The following is an 18,413-nucleotide window of genomic DNA, read 5'->3' as shown; positions in this document are numbered from 1 at the left end:
ACGAGTCCCGGAGGCCAATTGTGAATGAGTGAGTCCCTTGGGGGTTGTCCCTGTTGAGGGATCAGGGCAACGTAGTTGCTGCACTTGATGTTTGTGGGGGTTGCAAAAAGGTCGCAGCAAGGCTGGTCCCATCTGCGGAAAATCATTTCCGCTACTTCGTTCTTGAAAGACCACTCGTGAGGCAACAGAATAGCTCTGCTGAGATTGTCCGCTATCATGTTGGATTTCCCCAGGATGTGCGTTGCTATCAGAAAGCACTGGGTGGACTCTGCCCATTTCCATAATCTTAGAGCCTCTCAACATAGGGGATAAGATCTGGTTCCGCTTTGTTTGTTTATATACCAAACTATAGGACATGTTGTCTGACTGGATTGCAATCATGCCCAGAGGAGGAGAATCTTGGAAGGACTACAAGGCTAAGAGAACCACTCTCATCTCTAGGACGTTGATATGCAAATGAGCGTCGTGAACTTGCCATGTACCTTGGGCTGTACGTCCCTGATAATGCACCCCCCCCCACCCGGCATCCGTGGTCACCGTTGCAACTGGAGCCGGGAGGACAAAGGGACGTCCCATAGTCACCATCTCAGACGTTCACCACCAATGAAGATAGTCCTTGCAAGAGTTAGTTATCAGAACTGGGTGATTCATCGTTAAGTCCTGAAACGTCCACTGTGCAAATAGCAGCCACTGAAGAATGCACGTGAGATCTCGCCAGGGGTATTGCAATAATAGCTGCTGCCATAGTGCCAAGCAACTTGAGAATCTGCGATGCTTGTGCTTTGTGTTTTGGCAGGAGGTCCATAATCTGTTGCCGCAGAGTAAGCACTCTTTCTGTAGGAAGCTTTACGGACATGCTGACCATGTCTAAGTCTGCTCCTATAAACACTGTATGCTGCGAAAGCAATAAAGCAGACATTTCTGAATTTATCATAATGCCCAGTTAGAAACCTAGATCTAAGGCAGTGTCCCTTGCCCGAATAAGCTGATGCCTGGTGGGTGAGGTGAAGAGCCAGTCATCCAAATATGGAAACACCTGGATTCCTAAATGTCTCAAGTGAGCCATGACCAATGGATACATTTGGTGAACACTCTGGGGGCTGTCATGAGACCAAAGGGCAGGGCCCAAAACTGGAAGTGACTGGCTCCCAGCCTGAAGCGCAGATGATCCCTGGATGTCCTGGCCATTTTTGATATGGTAGTATGCATCCTCTACAGAGCACATCCAATTGTCCTTTCCTAAGAACGGGGGTATGGACTGAAGCGTAACCATCTGGAACTTCGTCTTTACTACATATTTGTTGAGTCTGCTGAGGTCCAAAATTGGTCTCCAGTCCCCTGTCTTCTTTGGCACCAAAAAGAATCTTGAGTAAGTTCCGGATCCTTGCTGGTCTGCTGGGACTGGTTGGATGACTCTTTTTTTGTAATTGTTTTGAACCTCTATTGATGCCGCATCCCATAGACTGGGTGGAACGTCTGGGATTCCTTTTGTTGGCCTGGGTTGTGAATGAAATGGGATAAAATATCCTCTGGATATAACGTTTGGTACCCATCGGTCTTCTGAAATTTTTAGCCAGGCACCTAGGTAACAAAGACAAACGTCCCCTGACTGCCTCCCGAGCAGGCCAGTCTGATAGGGCTTCCCAAGGAAAAGTACAGCTGTGTACACTTACAATAAATGTAGATACTCGAGTGTATTCACTGTTGCAGTCATCACATTTGGATTATCTGTGTGCAGTAGCCCTCAGTCGGCCTGATTATCAAAGTCTTGGGTCCTGTGTCGATTGCTGTCTCATCTTCCGTGATGTCAGGTAGTCAGGGGTATAAAACATGCAGCCGACACCATTACATCAGTTTTTCTTGCCCCAGATGTCAGGTGCCCCCCTAACGGGAAGCAATTATATATATATATATATATATATATACATACATACACAAGGTTACACCTCCAACAAAAAAGCAAATACACCAAAAAGCTTTTAATCATGGTAAAGGAGAAAAGATGTATAGCCAAAAGAAGTCAGGGGGCTGGAGGGAGGGTAACCAGGACTGCAACAGTGAATACACTCAAACATCTACATTTATGGTAAATGTACACAACTGTACTATGTTCTTCGTGTTTCACTGTTGCAGTCATCACATTTGGGGAGATTCCCGAAGCTAAGGATGGGAGGAGGACTGTAGACAGCGTTAGGACCAGCTATAAGGCCCTGCAAGACTGCAGTGGCAAAGCCAGCTCTAGATTTAGAGAAAATTGGCAAATGGTAATGCTTGGTGAAAGTATGTACAGAACTCCAGGAAGCAGCTTCTAGCATGTCCCTGGTAGGGACACCTCTGAGAAAGGCTGTAGAGGTAGATGCAGCTCTGGTTGAATGTGGTCTAATCCCCTGTGGGATAGGTTTTCCATGGTGCTTATAGCAAAAATTAATGCAATGGCCTATCCATTTAGAAATGGTTTGCTTTGAAATAGCCTTCCCCCTCTGCCCCTGCAGCAAACACCACCAGCAGTTGTTCAGATTTCCTTTGAGGTTTAGTCCTGTCCAAGTAAAATCTAAGTTGTCTGTGCACATCTAAGGAGTGCAGTAGTCGTTCCCTTTGTTCTGTGGATTATAAAATAAGGTTGGCAAATGAATGGACTGATTAAGAGCCACGCTGGATACTACCTTGGGCATGAAGGAGGGATTGGTCCTGAGGGACACCCTGTATGCATGAAAGATGATGAAAGGCTCCACTGCCATAAAGGCCTGTAATTCCGATACCTTTCTTGCGGAAGTGATTGCTAAAAGGAAGGTTGTTTTCCAAGAAAGGAATTTTAACTCTGCACTTGCAGCTGGCTCAAAAGAAGGAAGGGTGAGTTTTTCCAATACAAAATTAAGGTCCCAGGCTTGAGTTGGGGCTCTCCTGGGTGGTCTTAAGTTTTTGGCCCCTCTGAGGAACTGCTTGAGCACTGGATGAGAGAAGAGGGGTGGTTCCGTGCTATAATGAGCTGAAATGGCTAAGGAATAAATTTTGATGGAGGAAAAAGAAAGGCCCTTGTGAAGCATTCCAGTTAAATATTGAAGAATCTGACGTAAATTGGGTACAGCTGTGTCCATCCCTTGAGTTTGGTTCCAGGCACAGAAGCTTTTCCATTTTTCAGCATAAGATTTTCTAGTACTAGGCCTTCTTGCCTCCAAAATTACATCCAACATTTGTTTACTGAGGGATGGTAATGGATAGATTTGGCAATTAGCCAGGCTGCCAGGTTCAGGGTTTGAAGCTGAGGGTGCAGAATCTGGCTCTCCTGCTGTGACAGAAGGATAGGGGTCTGAGGCAGGTGCCATGTTGCCAGCAGTGACACGCTGCCCAAGAAGGGGTACCAGTGTTGGCGTGGCCAACCTGGTGCAATCAGTATCATCCTTGGTTTGTCCTGTTTGATCTTTAGTAGTACTTTGGAGAGGAGAGGCAAAGGAGGAAAGGCATAAACTGATAGATTTTTCCAGCTGAAGGACAGAGCATACACTTTCCAAGCTTGTTTGTGGGGAGTCCTTGTGCAGAATTTGTCCAATTGGTAGTTCTGGGGGGAGGCAAACAGGTCTATATCTGGGCTCCCCCATTTGTTTATCAACATGGTGAAACTCTCTGGTTCCAGTTTCCACTCGTGTGGGTGCATTAGATGTCTGCTTAGTTCGTCTGCCAATGTATTTAGTTTTCCTGGCAGGAATTGAGCCTGTAGATGCACTTGGTAGCTCAAGGCTGTGTTCCACAGAGCCATGGCTAGTCTGCAGAGGGGGTATGAATGGGTACCCTCCTGCTTGTTTATGTACCACATAACAGTGGTGTTGTCCACCTTTACCATTAATTGTCCTGGAAGAATGTGGTCCTTGAAGGCTGTCAGAGCATTCTGTACAGCTAGCATTTCCTTTTTGAGTGATATGCAGGTGCATTTGACTTGGGTTCCATTTGCCCTGAATGCACTTCCCTGCCAGGTGAGCCCCCCATGCATAGTCTGATGTGTCTGTTGTTAGGGTTTGGGCAGCAGGGAGTAGAGTGAATTGTAGCCAACCAAAGGAACTCTAACTGCAGGCAAGGAATGATAGGAATCATTGCTTCTAGATTCTGAGAATGTTGACACCGTAGGCTTTTTAAATACCATTGTAGTTTCCTCATATGCAGTTTGGCATACAGAATTAGTAGGATGCAGGAGGCCATGAACCCCAAAGCTTGCAGTATTTGCCTTGCAGATAGCAGGGTTTTTGTGGCCATTAGTTTGAAATAAGTTGTCAAATGAATTTGCTTCTCTGGTGTGAAGAAAGCCATCTGGGAAGTTGTGTTTAAACTTGCTCCCAGGAATGCAATTTGCTGACAGGGTACCAGATGGGATTTCTTTTTGTTTATGGTGTACCCCAGACAAGTTAGCACCTTTTGCACAAATGCCAGATGATTTAAAAGTATGTCCTGGCCTTCTGCCTGAATTAGACAATCGTCCACGTATGGGTATATTTGAATATTTCTTTGCCTGCAAAATGCAATGACTGGAACAAGGCACTTTGTGAATACCCTGGGTGCAGTAGAAAAGCCAAAGGGCAGTGCAGAGAACTGACAATGCATGCAGCCTGCTTTGAAGCGTAGGTATCTTCTGCAAGATTCCCTGATTGGGATGTGCAGGTAGGCTTCCTTTAAATCGAGTGTTGCCAACCAGGCATCTTTGCCTATCATGGGAAGCAACTGGTGAAGAGTTAGCATCTTGAATTTTGGAATCACCAAAAAGGTGTTTAGGATATAAAGGTTCAGGATAGGACGCCATGAGTTGTCTTTTCTGGGTACCAGGAAAAGTCTTGAGTAGAAACCTTGTCCCTTTTCCTCTTCTGGTACAGTCTGAATAGCCTTTAATCTTAAGAGAGAGAGTACTTGCTTTTGAGTCTCTGCCCACTGATTTGGGGGTAGATCTGGCCAACCGTTTGGGGTTGGTAATGTGTAGAAGTAAAATCTGTATCCTTGGGAAACTATATTTAAAACCCATTTGTCCTGGGTAATGAGTTCCCAATTTTTGCTTGCAGAGCAATGTTTCCCCCTAAAGGAGCAGTCAGTTGAGAAGTGCTTGGGAGTTTTAAAGGTAAGTCATTGAGACAGCTTACCATAGGGAGGAGTCTTACTACTCCCCGATTTGGAAGTTGGAGCCCTCCCCACTGCTTAGTCCTGACTGAAGCCTGGGTGTTCAGTTGGTCCTGGGTTTGAACTGCGAAGGCCTGGAAGAAGCAGAAAAGGACCATTTTTTTGAGGGCCAATGCCTACTAAATCTTGGAGGTTGCACTTGTAAGAAATCTTTTTAACAGTTTGCATAGATTTAGCTTTTTCCTCCATCTTTTTAAGAACTTCTTCTGCTTTGTTGCCAAACAGGCGGTCCTGATTTAAGGGAGCATCCAGCAATTTAGTTTTAACATGATCTGGCAAAGATTGCTCCTTGAGCCAAGCATGCCTTCTAAGTACAGACCCAGTGACAGCAGCCCTGCAAGATGCCTCTAGTGAATCAAAACCACATTACAAAGTATGTTTTCCAACCTGTTCAGCAGAATGCATTAAATATTGTAAATCCTTATTTTCAACACAATTAGGAATCAACATCATTTTCTGTTTAAGCAATCCCATGATATGCTGCTGATACTTTAATATATGAAACTGGCAATTAAAGGCCCTGATGGCCAAGGTTGCAGAGGTGTATACCTTCTTCCCCCATTTATCCAGGGCCCTGGAATCTCTATCAGAGGGGGTAGGATTTTTGGCAGTAGTAGCCTTAATGCCCTTGAGTTCCTGTGAAATGGTCTCAGGATCCGCAGTAAGATTTTTAAAAAGGAACTTGTGAGATTCAGGAGCCCTGTAATATTTATCAGGTTTTCTGAGAGCATGTGGTAAAGAGTCAGGGGCCAATCTAGATTCCGAGAAGGCATCGTCAACAATGTCCAGCACAGGAGGGATAGCTAAAGGCCTGTGTTGGGGCAGGAGTAAGAAATATCTAAGCCTCTTTTTAGAATCAGAGTAATCCTGGCTTTCCCAGTGAAAATGCTCCCTAAGAGTATGCAAGGTTTCACCAAAAGAAAAATCCTCTGGGGGAGAAGCAGAGGGAATAGAGTCCTCTGCATCAGAATCCTCATAGGTAGATAAAGGTAAATCCTGGTCATCAGAGGAGACAGAAATTTCAGAATCCTGGTCAGAAGTATCATAAGCAAATTCAGTCCTAGGTCTCTTAGACGGGGAAGGTTGGCTTCCCCTGATTAAAGTAATAAGGTCTTCAGACATTCTTATTTGTTTTTTAGGCATAGAGGCCTGACAATGCGGTCTGGGTGTCGATTTTCTAGGCATGGTTCAAGTTTTGGGCCTTGAAGAAGATGGCGTTGGTTTAATATGCAAGTCAGTAGGTCTGAATACACCCTCAGAAGCCGGTGCCTGCACAGTGGCTCCGGACCCATCCAAGGTAGAGACATCCACAAGCTCCACAGTTGAAGCATCTCGCGGCATACTGGACTCCAAATAGGTCTCAGTAGAGGCCTGCAAATCTGAAGTAGCGGGTATCAGGGGCTGCAAAAGCGCCTCACTGAGTACTGGAGAACTGTCAACTAGCTTAGGAGAAGCGTCGTCGGCAGCTTTGGACCTAGGCAGCCTGTCTCTCTCTTTATCTTTGCGTTTTTTTCGGAATGTCGGTAGTCGGGTGGTTTACCAAAGACATATCTGGATAATTGAACAGAGTATCAAAATATTTAGAAGCGAAAATATACCTATGACGAATAGTTCGTGATTTAAATAAGGCACAAAACTGACAGCGTGGTACGTCGTGGTCAGGACCTAGGCAAGGAATACAGTACGAATGAAAATCTTTAGGAGGTATTTTCTTTCCACAAGAAATACAATTACTGACTTCTACTGACATCGGTTTAGAGCAAGAAAAAGATTCCCCAACGGGGTACTTGGCTTTAGTTGAAGTCTTTGGTTCTGAAACTCGAAAACGAAAATTTCAGGAGTCGGCCAACCGGCACTTGCGAACTGCTTCTTCTTCGGGCACCGCACGGCAAGATTACCCTCCCTCCAGCCCCCTGACTTCTTTGGCTATACATCTTTTCTCCTTTACCATGATTAAAAGATTTTTGGTGTATTTGCTTTTGTGTTGGAGGTGTAACCTTATAGATATATATATATATATATATATATATATATATATATATATCTTTAATTGCTTTACATTAGGGGGGCACCTGACATCTGGGGCAAGAAAAACTGATGTAATGGCATCGGCTGCATGCTTTATACCCAGACTACCTGACTTCACGGACGATGAGACAGCAACTGACACAGGACCCAAGACTTTGATAAATTAGGCCAACTGAGGGCTACTGCAAGCAGATAATCCAAATGTGATGACTGCAACGGTGAAACACGAACATCTGATCCCTGTCACCCAGGTTCTGTGGACCCGCTCTGCCGCGTGAGCATCATCTTCCACCATTGTCCCCTCCTCTGCCGCTGGAGGAGGCTTCACCTCGTGAGTTCGGAAAGGCTCCTTGGGTTTTAATGAACCAAGTTTTCCCTCCCCGTTGACCTTTAGGATAAGGTCCAGTAGGGGTAGTAAAACGGACTCCTACGGCAGATAGAGACTTTCTGTCTTGCTCACATCTGGTGAGGGTCTCCCTAACTTTTGGTCCAAACAAAGAAGAACCATCAAAAGGGGCATTCACAAATGACGACTTAAAAGGTTCCGCAAAAGAACATAAGCACATCCAGCAATGTCTCCGCAAAAGAATTCCTGTACCTGCTGCCCTACTCGTCCATCAGCTGCATAGGATACGAGGAGCATGGAAGAGTTTACAATAGAATTGAGGGTAGCAAGGTGAAACGTCACCTTGTCCACCAGTGAATCAGCTACAGCACCCTGGAGAGCATCTCCAAGCTCTTTCAGAAGATCTCTCTAAAGCTTTGTGAAATGGGTTAGATAGTTCAATGACTGAAGGGCAAAGGACGGAGAACTGAACATGTGCTTACCGTATCTGTCCATGAACCTAGATTCCCTATAAGGAGGATGGACAGAGGTAGAGGTCTCTGACATCTCTTTCTTCGTGGCTGCTGCCACCTCCATGGCATCAACAGGTATGGGTTTGGATAAGAAGGACTTATTGTGAGGAGCTGAAATGTATTTGTTGGTCCTCCTAGGAACAGGCTCCACAGACTCCGGTGACTTCCATGCCCTTCGAGACAAAAGATCCATCAACTCATCGAAGGGCGGGGACACGCAAGATGTGGAGGGTCGAGACACGAAAGCCTTCAGGAGCACCGATTCGTCCTCGGTAGGGTTCAGGGTCTGCCAGTCACCCCTCTGCTTAAGGATCTCAAGGATATCCCCAAAGGAGATATCTTCAGAGGGGGACTTTCCTCCAAATCAGTGTCAGATGTGATGGATTCCTAGGGGGAATCTAAATGTCTCCTCTTACATAACCTCTTCTGAGGGACTTCCTCAATGGAAACTTCTGGGGAGGTCTCGGAAGAGCAGGGTTCCCCCAAAGGGGCATCCTGAGGCTCCGGGTCCCTACGCTTACTGTGGGTCTGTAGTGATAGAGAAGATTCTGGCGCTTTCTGGGAGGAGGTGGCCATATCAGAGGTTGTGGCTGTCCAGGGGTACAAAACCGTCCTCATGGCATCGAAGGCACCACGGTTCCGATGCGAGGAAGCACCCGGGTCCAAAGACACCGAAGACACCTCCTGCATCAGAACCACTGGCTCTGAGCCAGAGGTAGGAGCCGAACTCATCCGCGCCGAAGCCCCAAGGGGGAGTGTCAGAACTGACGCATCAGTTTGACTCCCCCCCCCCCCCCTCCCGGAACTGACAAAAGAGAGTGTCAGCTCACAGATTCTGTCGCAAGAGCAGCGGACATCAGGGATGTCGGTGCCGTCAGGTCCAAAGTGAGTGTTGGCACCGATGGTTCCACAAACGACTGAATAGCCTCCTCCAGCTCCGATGTTTCAATTCGAGTTAGAGGAGGAGCAGAAACTACAGGAGAGAACTTTGTCGGTTCCGAAGCTGCTTGAGTCGAAGCTGACAGAATTTTAGCTAGCACTGGATCCTGCAAAAGTCTCCACACCACACGATCCTCGTCCGAATCAGAAAGTCTGGAAGCCCGAGAGGAATCTACCGATGGAGCCGGTGAACCCAGAATCAGGGATATCAAGGTAGGAGATACCGGTTCCAAGACTGGGGACCGGCTCCTACCAACTACCTGTACGGTCGATTCCGATGCCAATGAAGCCGAGACAGGATCTTTCTTGGAGACTTTTGGAACCGAAGAGCCCTTCGGATCCAAAGTTGTTGAAGAAGCTGAAGAAAAATGTTTTGGTTTTCCTGGAGCAGAATCCATGTCTGACTGGAAAGCAGACTTAATCAAGCTACGTTCCACCAACTTCCGTTTCCTTTCTGCCAAAACCCTAGCGCTGAATCCATTGCAAATGGAGCAAACCTCTTGGAGATGGACCTCTCCCAAACAGTAGACAAAGGTGGAGTGGCCATCTGTAATAGACATCTTTTGATTGCACTTAGGGCACCTCTTAAAACCCTGACTTGGCCTTCTCAGACATAATTATAATACTCAGACAGTACAATTTCAGTAATCAACAAACTAAATGTTATTAGCAATAAGAAACTAAGCCTAACTGGCTACGAGTACAATAAAGCAAAGCTTAACTGTAGCAGCAATAAAAGAAATAAGCCTAACTGGCTACAGATAAATAACTGAAAACAGCCTAATACGGCTAAGAGCCTAACCGGCTATCAAAAAACTGCAGAAACTGCAAAAAGCCTAACTCGGCTTGAAGGATCGGGAAAAAATAAGCCAAACCGGCTGGGGAAAAAAAAAACAAGAACCAACAGGGCTAACGCCGAACAAGCGTTATTAACAATAAAAAACTAAGAACAGAAGGTTTTATAATAAAAAACTAAGGGAAATCCGAAAAATGGATAATCTATCCTAAACACAAGCTTTTATAAATCTCTGAACAAGTAGTAAATATAAATTTTGATAGATAATTTTTCACAAAAAGAAGAACTTCTCTCTCAAACGGCCTGAGCTGTAGAGAAATACATAATCAGTTGCAGCAGCAAACTAGATCTGGGGAAGGTAGAGGTGCATTGTGGGATACAGCTTCAACCTCGAGCTGTTAGAGACCTCGAGCTTTGCAGTTTGGCCGACTTGGAGCTGAGCATTGGCTCCGAACCCATCAGTAAGAATGAAGGCGAGATTGAACAACTTCACATCAGGTTTTAGTCAACTCAAAGAATGCTGACCAACACATACTGAAGCACAAATCATTGAATGGAGAAACTCACCAAAACATGAAATCACAAGAACCATGTTAAATCCAATTTAATAAGTTCATTGATTTGGGATTTGATAAGTTTTTTGTTGATATTGGGCCAACAAAAAACACATTTGTGATTTGCAAAGATAATCATAACACATGTATATTTTAAGTAGCACAAGACAATTTTACTGAACTAACAATTTTGCAAATTACAGACCATACTGGTTTTAGTGCCAGTTTGCCTATTAACCTTCTAAATTTAACGTCAACTACATTGTTACAGATTTTAAAGGCAACAGCTCTGAATTTTTTTTTATCCAGTTGCATTCAATGTTTAGTTCAAATATTTTATTCTGCCAATACTACTAAGTTATACAAATGTAGGTCAAATACTGACAAACAGGACATAGAACACTGATATCATTTGAAAAAATAAGGTTCTGGTGGTGATAAAACATTTACAACATGATAGGTTGATCTTGGGAGTAGCTGGTGTCCTGAAAGTGAAACAAAGTCACTGTAACAATATAACAAATTCCCTAAGACGGGAAGGAGAGAGAATTTACAGCATTTGCATGAAGAAAATACACATAGCCATCATATGTTACTGTTCTTAAAAACTGCTTAATGAACTTGTTTTATATTTAAAAAAACAGGGGAATGGTCACAAGTGTCTAAGCAACTAATCCCATAATGTCTGAGTAACGTTTCCAAGCATGAGATGACTTCTGCTTCCAATGCGAAATATTCCTTCATTCTACACAAGACATCACCAAAGGAGATAACGTCTGGTGGTGATACAAAAGGATAAAATGTCCTCAGTGTCAGTAACATAGCACACCTATTAATCTTTTTCCTGGATGGACATACCCTAATAACATTTGGGACATCTGACCTTAACCTGCAACAAACCATAATAATAATGAAAGTAACAATCTTACGATAGAAAAAGGTCCCCAAAGGAGATATCTACCTAGTAAACCTGAAGGAACTTGATGAACCACTGGAATGATGACAGTGCACATACACAATGCAAACTGTACTGCAGCGAAAAAGAACTAAAGATGGCACAGCAGACACAGCTCTTATACTGATGTCCCATGGGTAATGATGTCTGCCCAGCTGAGAACAGGAAGTATGCAAAGCTCTAACATTTGGGCCAGGAGTCAGGCCTTCTGTGGCAGAAGACCCACTGGTTATGGCTGCTGCTGCAACAAACTTGACCTATGCCACAAAGACATTAGTACCCGGCAACCAATGGGCAATTTTCTCTACAGACTCTGCAAGGTTTTAGGGTTTGCTAAAATTCAAAACAGAAAATTATACAAATCAAAGTCAAGCAGTATCAAACAGTGACAAAGACAAAATACAAACAAATAATAAAATGCAAATAAAAGGAACTAGAAACAGAAAACAAAAGGAAAAAAATCAACAATTAGGTCTAATTATGCAGAACCCCACCCCTTCAGCCACAAAATAGCGTGAAGGGTCTCCTAATTATGATTTGTACATATCCTCTCCACATACAAAAAAGCTGTCATACTGTATTTTACAACACCTTTCAGCTAATGAAGTATGTACATTACCTTTACAGTCAACACCACAACAACTCACCTGGTACCAATAGTGATTCCTCCTCTAAATGTTCAAGTGCTGTAACAAAATCATCTTCAATGGAAGAAACTGACTGATTAGTGTCATCTTCTTCAGTGTGACATCTATCTCCATCACACTCCTGCACAGAGTAGGTATCCACAGAGTAATGTACAGCAGCAGTATATTTACTGAGAAGGTTAAACAAAGATCCATCCCTGATATTTGGAAATGTGGGGGACAGTCTCATCACACAAACCAAGCCTGGCAAGGAAGTCTAAAAACAAAATAAGAAAATAATATACTTTTGTAAGGGATGTATTTTACAACCAGAGAAATGCTGATGGTTGCTCATTTATATAATGAATTATGTGAAAAACAGGACACCAAAGTTTTCAAAAAAAATTAATAATAATAAACATGATATGCAACTGCAGTACAAGAGCTGCTGCCTGCAAAGCCTGTAACAAAAGACAAGAACTGAGAAGATGGAGCCACAGACAACAAAATATATCAGAGGGCACTATGTCCACCCACACAGAAAGAATACAATGACTTGTTAATGCATTTCCAAATAGACGCCCACAAGAAAAGCACAGACATACAAAATAGGAATGCTGACAGAAATGCTACATTTGTACACAGAGCTCCCACGCAGCGGACCATCTCAAAAAAAAATTCCTAAACCTATAATTAACAATGCAGCACACACATACTGACACGATAACTTTTTTATTTGGACAACCATTGGCATGACAAGAACACATCCATGTGGACACACCTACTCTGACAAGCTGTATTTGAACAATGGAACCAGGTAGGGATGTCCTCTTTCCCCATAGTTAATGGCTTAATTCATGGACATGACACTGATGTGATAACAAAGAAAAGGTAATTTTATATGCACAATACTATTTTATACTTGGTAAACCTAGAAAAGGGCATTTGGTGTTGTGGAACATTCTGAAACACTTTCAAGTCTTTTTGGGTTATGCAACAAATGAAGATAAAACAAAATATTTAAAGGTAAACTATTCACTCATGCATGAACAGATTTAGCAACACCCATACTTATGGAAACATAAAATGAAGTGTCAAAATGAAGGTGTATTGATTAAAAGAAATTCTATTAAAGAAGCTAAAAATATATGGGATATGTAGGAAGTGAATGAGCTGAATTTGTTGGCCGACAGATTTGCTATATCTTCCAGCTCCATGTAGATGGCTAAATTTAGGATCAGTTCTGCCCACTGCGGTGTGCTGCCTTTGAGGTTTCAGACACAGCTAAAGAAAGCCCTGTGGCTGTCCTTTGCTTGAGAGGCTCTCTACCTCAATTTTAGCTTTAGTACACTTAATGTGCCCTCTTAACTGTTTGTTTAGATTGATGAGTGTTTTTATTATGCTGGGCATAGCACTTCCTAGTCCTGACCATGACTTTTTCATTTTTTTTTGTACAACATGCTTATGATCGGATTCCAAAAAGGTGGTTTGCTTTTTGAGTTAGCTTTGGGCTTAATTCTTGTAAACACAGTTGTTTCTATGCATTTACTGACACAGTTTTACAGGGATTCTGTGAACAATTTTGAATATACATCTGAGTTCTCAAGGTTTGGGGCCTTGAAATTTTGATAGGCTATCACTTAGTACTAGGACGTTTGTCTTAGAATAGTTCCTAAACATTACAGTTAACTGCGGTCACAGAATTGATTTTTTATTATGAAGGAGACAACTCTGTGGTCTAACCTTACAAGAGAGGACATTACATGGTGGTGGGGATAGAGCATTATCCCCTGTTTGTGAGTATGACGGTGAGTATACGTGCACATCTAGTGGGCATATGGACTGTCTGGTTCAAGTTGTTTGTGTTTACAAAGTCAAGGAATCTCTGGGCCTATAAGTCTGGCCATGTAAGTATCCCAGTTTATAGTGAGGCAGTTAAAGTTGCCCATGAATATGGCAGTGGGTTTAATGGTGAGGGCTTCCAGTAACTACAAGTATGAGTTACTGGTTTCTTCATTCACAGAGGGTGACCGACAGCTTGCAAGGCTATGTTATGGGACTTTACTGGAATTCTAGCATGAAGAAGCTCAGGTACGTTGTCCTGTCTGACTAGTCTTGAGGTGAGTTTGTTTTTGACACAGATTGAGACACTGCTACCTTTGGTCCCTGTCTGTGCAGTAGCTGGCCTGACTGTGTACATGTTATTGCAGCTCTGCACTGCCAGGGAGCTCTCCGTGGCTTAAACCATGTCATGTCTCAATAACTGCACATATCCATATTCTATAGGGTGAGGAGAACCTGGAGGGAGTGGAGTTTCTTGTTTAGGCTCCTGGCATTTGGCAGTAATACCTTTTGATTCCCTTAGGTTGATTTTGCTAGGTTGGAAGGCTCCAAGTGCAGACCATTCTTGGCAAAGTAAAGTGGTCTGCTGACCATATCCTCCCATGCTGACAAATATTGTACCCCTTTGGAATGACACCAGAAACTAAGACACTTACTAAAGTCAGTCATCTTTTGTTCATATTGTGGCATCATCCTTGATGAAGGTAAAATGCTGCTCTAAGCTAGGCACATGCCAGCCTGGGACACAGTCCGAGAGCTCCAAGATACCTCGCTTGGTATAAGTTCAGGGAGGCACATCTCAAGTCATTTATACCCGCATGGATTATGACTGAGTCATAATGATACTTGTGGTTTAATATGGGTGAATTGGCAGATCCTGGCCCATGACAGACAACTGACAGTGATTTTCTCCTTATTCAGCGTGGTGAGTGGGACATCTGTATGTGTTACAATGAAGTCGCCTATAATTAAAAGACTGGGTAGTTTTTTTGGCTTACCTTATGGGCTTTGTATTTGACGCTTCAAAAGTTGTGGCTGTACACACGGTATTGGGTGGTGTTTTGGTGGTGTTCTTTGGGGTTCCTGAGGATTCTTTTAGTAGGATGAATATCACGGAGGTCTTTGGGGTTTAGGAAGGTTGCTTTTAAGTGCCTCAGCATATGTTATTCTGTGTGTTGGGTCAGTAGTATGTGTAGTGGGTGCAATGCTTACATTACTGAAAACCAGACTACTATTTTGACAGTGTGAGAGTCTTGCCTGCAGTGACACTGTGTAATTACATCTCTCACATACTGTACCAGTTTCTCTAAGGATTAGTTGCTTGTCAGTGAACATGAGATAACAACTACATTGCCTGAGGATACATATACCTACCAAGCTACTGGTTAAGAAATTGGGAAAATGCTCCTCTATGGTGTCAGACCTATTTAGGTGAACTACAAAGGCATGGTGCAGCAGGGTAACTTCAACACTGTGAGGGCAGAAACTACAAATAGGGTATGTATAACTGAATTTATGTGGCAGTGCTGCTCAGCACACAAACAAGCTGCTCTTCATGCAAATGAGTAATGCATAAAATTACAGGGAAAGTTTTAGAGAGAAAATATAGCTTATAAGTGCCTGCTTCTATGCAAGGCACTGCTAAAAGTCAATGTGCAACAAGCAGCAGAATTTAGAGACTCAAAGAAAAGTGAGTAAAACCAACTAAAAAGCCCTCTGTTCAATTAAATAATCTCACTTTAAACCTCCTTGTGTGTTTCCCAACCCAGGCAGACTAGGCTACCTTTCTACTGCCACTAGAATTGCAGCACCAGTCTTCATAATGTAAGAACCGGGAAAAGCCGAAAGACAACAACAACAACACATTTTTGTTTTCCAAAAGGGAAAATATACCAGAAACAAATTGGACAACTAGCTACAACAAGTATTTAGGCCTCCAAGTGTTTTTCCCATCTTGGACAGACCAGGATACATTTCTACTGCCACTAAAATTGCAGTCTCAGTCTTCATAATGTACAAACATACTTTAGTTTCTATTACCATTTTCATTTTTGTCTAATCAAACAACTAACTACAAGTAATTACAAGGTGATTGAAAGGCAGCCAAACCAGTAATGAGGTGTACACACACCAAGGCAATTTCAAAGCACAGCAGCAGCCCAGGGGAGGGCCTTTCCAGTTTTATCTGTCAGTGCCCAGAATGATAAGCAGAAAAGATAAGACAGACTTATTCAACCTCAGCATATACACAGGGTTTTGCCACTGATTCTCAGAGAACAGCTATTGTGACTCCAATACACGACAGTGGCCACTCTGCATCAAAGGCCAATCACCTCCCACCAGCCTTATATGCAAATCATGGAATATATCAAACCAAAAGTCATTTATACAGATAAAGGCAACTTTACTTATCCACAGCCTACTCAGTTTGGTATTGTGAAGGATGGGGCCACAGTCCTGACCCTAGTAAATATCTTTAAAAGGGTTACAGAAGCTGTGGACAGTGATCTCTAAGTGTGGTTGACCATTTTGCTAATGAATAAATGGCTGCCTCATCCACCAATATAAAATAGCTCTAAAAAGGACTAGAATGTGCACATACTTGGTATAATGTAAATGGCCCATGTTAAATGCAAAAAAGTACAGCACATAAGTGTTATAAGTGTTACTTCTCTTCAAACTAAATGTATCACTGAGCGAAGCCAATTGCAGCAATGCCATATTGAATAATGATGCATATTTTATTACTTTAATGCTGATTTCTTTTGTAACAGAAGTGAATGTTAGGCCTGTTTGATCGGTGGTTGTATCCCCATGCCTGAGTATCTCACAGTGTTTTGTATGTTTAATTTACAGGAGGCTCCCCCTCTAACAAAGCCAAAAGAATCTCACCCAGAAAGGAGTATTCCTATACCTACTGCCCAAGGGTTTCCACCTGGGAGTGAACTATCTCATTCTAAGGTTATTACCTGGAAACTTGTACCTATATCCAAATATCATTAGTGTGTGCTCTGGGTCTAAAAGCATCTCCAGTTCCTATCACATAGCCGTAAACTACCCTAAATTTTAGCTACAAGGCATAGTCTTGTGAGTAAGTGTGCTAAAAAGTAGAGCTGTTTTTACTCTTGCCCACTCTATTTTATGTTTTCCTAGGTCCCCTTACTATAGTATCATAGCCCATTGCACAGTTTTAACCATAAAAAAAACTATATTTCAGGCACAAAGAGTCAGCTTCTTATTAAATACTTCTTACCTTAGCCCTCCACTTGTTTAATGAATTAGCCCTGCTCCACTCGCCCTCATTGCATTCGGGCTCGCTCCGCTCCCCTCCCCTCCCTGCCCCCAATTCCCACCTGCCCCCAGTACGTCTACATTTAAAGACACCTAGCCACACCCCAACCACTACTACAACCTATTGAATCAACTATCTTCTCTTCCTCTCCTCTATCCTATCCACCTATCAGCAAAACAGCCCTCATTATCTCCCCGCCCACCTCCCTTCTCCTTTACTCTGTTACTACCCTCCCCTGTACGTGCTTCTCACAATAGTTAACCCAAACATGCATATTACCAGAATGTTCTTATATACCCTACTACCCACCCTTATCACAACCTATATCCTAACTATGTATGAAACCCAACATCTTACCAGGTATCACTGCCAGGTAGGATACACCAAATCTCCACATGAAAAACCAGCCTTTTTTAGATATATATTAAACCATGACACCAAAACAAGACAATACTTATCCTCATTTGTTATCCAACAGACTATCAACCCACACCACACCAGTCCTAAAGCCAAACTTTTTGATAAAATTTTAATTAAAGTTATGTGTATCATTATACAGTACAGACTAAACCTTATAATCTGTGGAGATATCCACCCCAATCCTGGCCCTATTACCCTTAACCGACCATCTAATAGAGATAGCTATAACAAAAATATAATCAGTAGACCCACCAACTCCCTCTTGATTTGCCATCTTAATATAAGAAGTATAAACAAAAAAATACATGAACTTCATGCCCTTTTAGATGTCTATTCCCCTGAGATATTATGTCTATCTGAAACCTGGTTAAAACCATCTACCACTGATAATGAAATTCTTCCACCTGGCTATAACCTACATAGACTAGATCGGGCCACGAGGAAAGGGGGGGGTGTAGCCATCCTCTATAAATCTGAACTAAACGTAACTATTGAAACTATCCAACCACCTCAGATCAACAACTCTGAAATATTAGCTACCAAATTCCATCTGAACAAAAGTAAAAGCATTAATATCATCTGTATGTACATTCCCCCAGGAAATAATGTAGCTACACTAGAGGATACCCTTCACTAGCTATCCTCTCAGTATACCCAAGAAACCCTAGTTCTGGGAGACTTTAATGTAGACTGGGACTCCTGTTCATCAAAATCCCCCTCCATTCATATTAACCTTCATGAATTCACTCAAACAATAGCCACCCCTACCAGAATTGACAAACGATCCCATAAAGAGAGTATACTGGACTGGATACTTGTAAATAGTAACCCCCTAATGTATACTGCAGGCACCCTCCCAGACGATCTAAGTGATCATCTCCTAACCTATATAATTAAATAAAAAGCTAATACCCCACAACTACCCTTGCTCAGGAAGGTTAGAAGCAAA

The 18,413-nt window shown here is 42.9% G+C and overlaps 1 protein-coding gene across 3 annotated transcripts in view; it reads right to left on the bottom strand.

Moving 5' to 3' along the window:
• AKAP11 (A-kinase anchoring protein 11) overlaps positions 1 to 18,413 on the bottom strand; it is a 1,036,012-nt gene that overhangs the window by 549,157 nt on the left and 468,442 nt on the right. For all 3 annotated transcript variants that reach the window (XM_044071705.1, XM_044071703.1, XM_044071704.1), the window contains exon 6: positions 11,932 to 12,187. In XM_044071705.1, coding sequence (XP_043927640.1) covers positions 11,932 to 12,187 — 256 coding nt within the window. The remainder of the gene's footprint in view (positions 1 to 11,931; positions 12,188 to 18,413) is intronic.

The sequence above is a fragment of the Protopterus annectens genome, chromosome 5.part0 (genome assembly GCF_019279795.1).
Source record: "Protopterus annectens isolate FY-2018-M chromosome 5.part0, PAN1.0, whole genome shotgun sequence".
Classification (NCBI taxonomy): domain Eukaryota; kingdom Metazoa; phylum Chordata; order Ceratodontiformes; family Protopteridae; genus Protopterus; species Protopterus annectens.
This window is presented reverse-complemented; position numbering and strand designations above follow the sequence as displayed.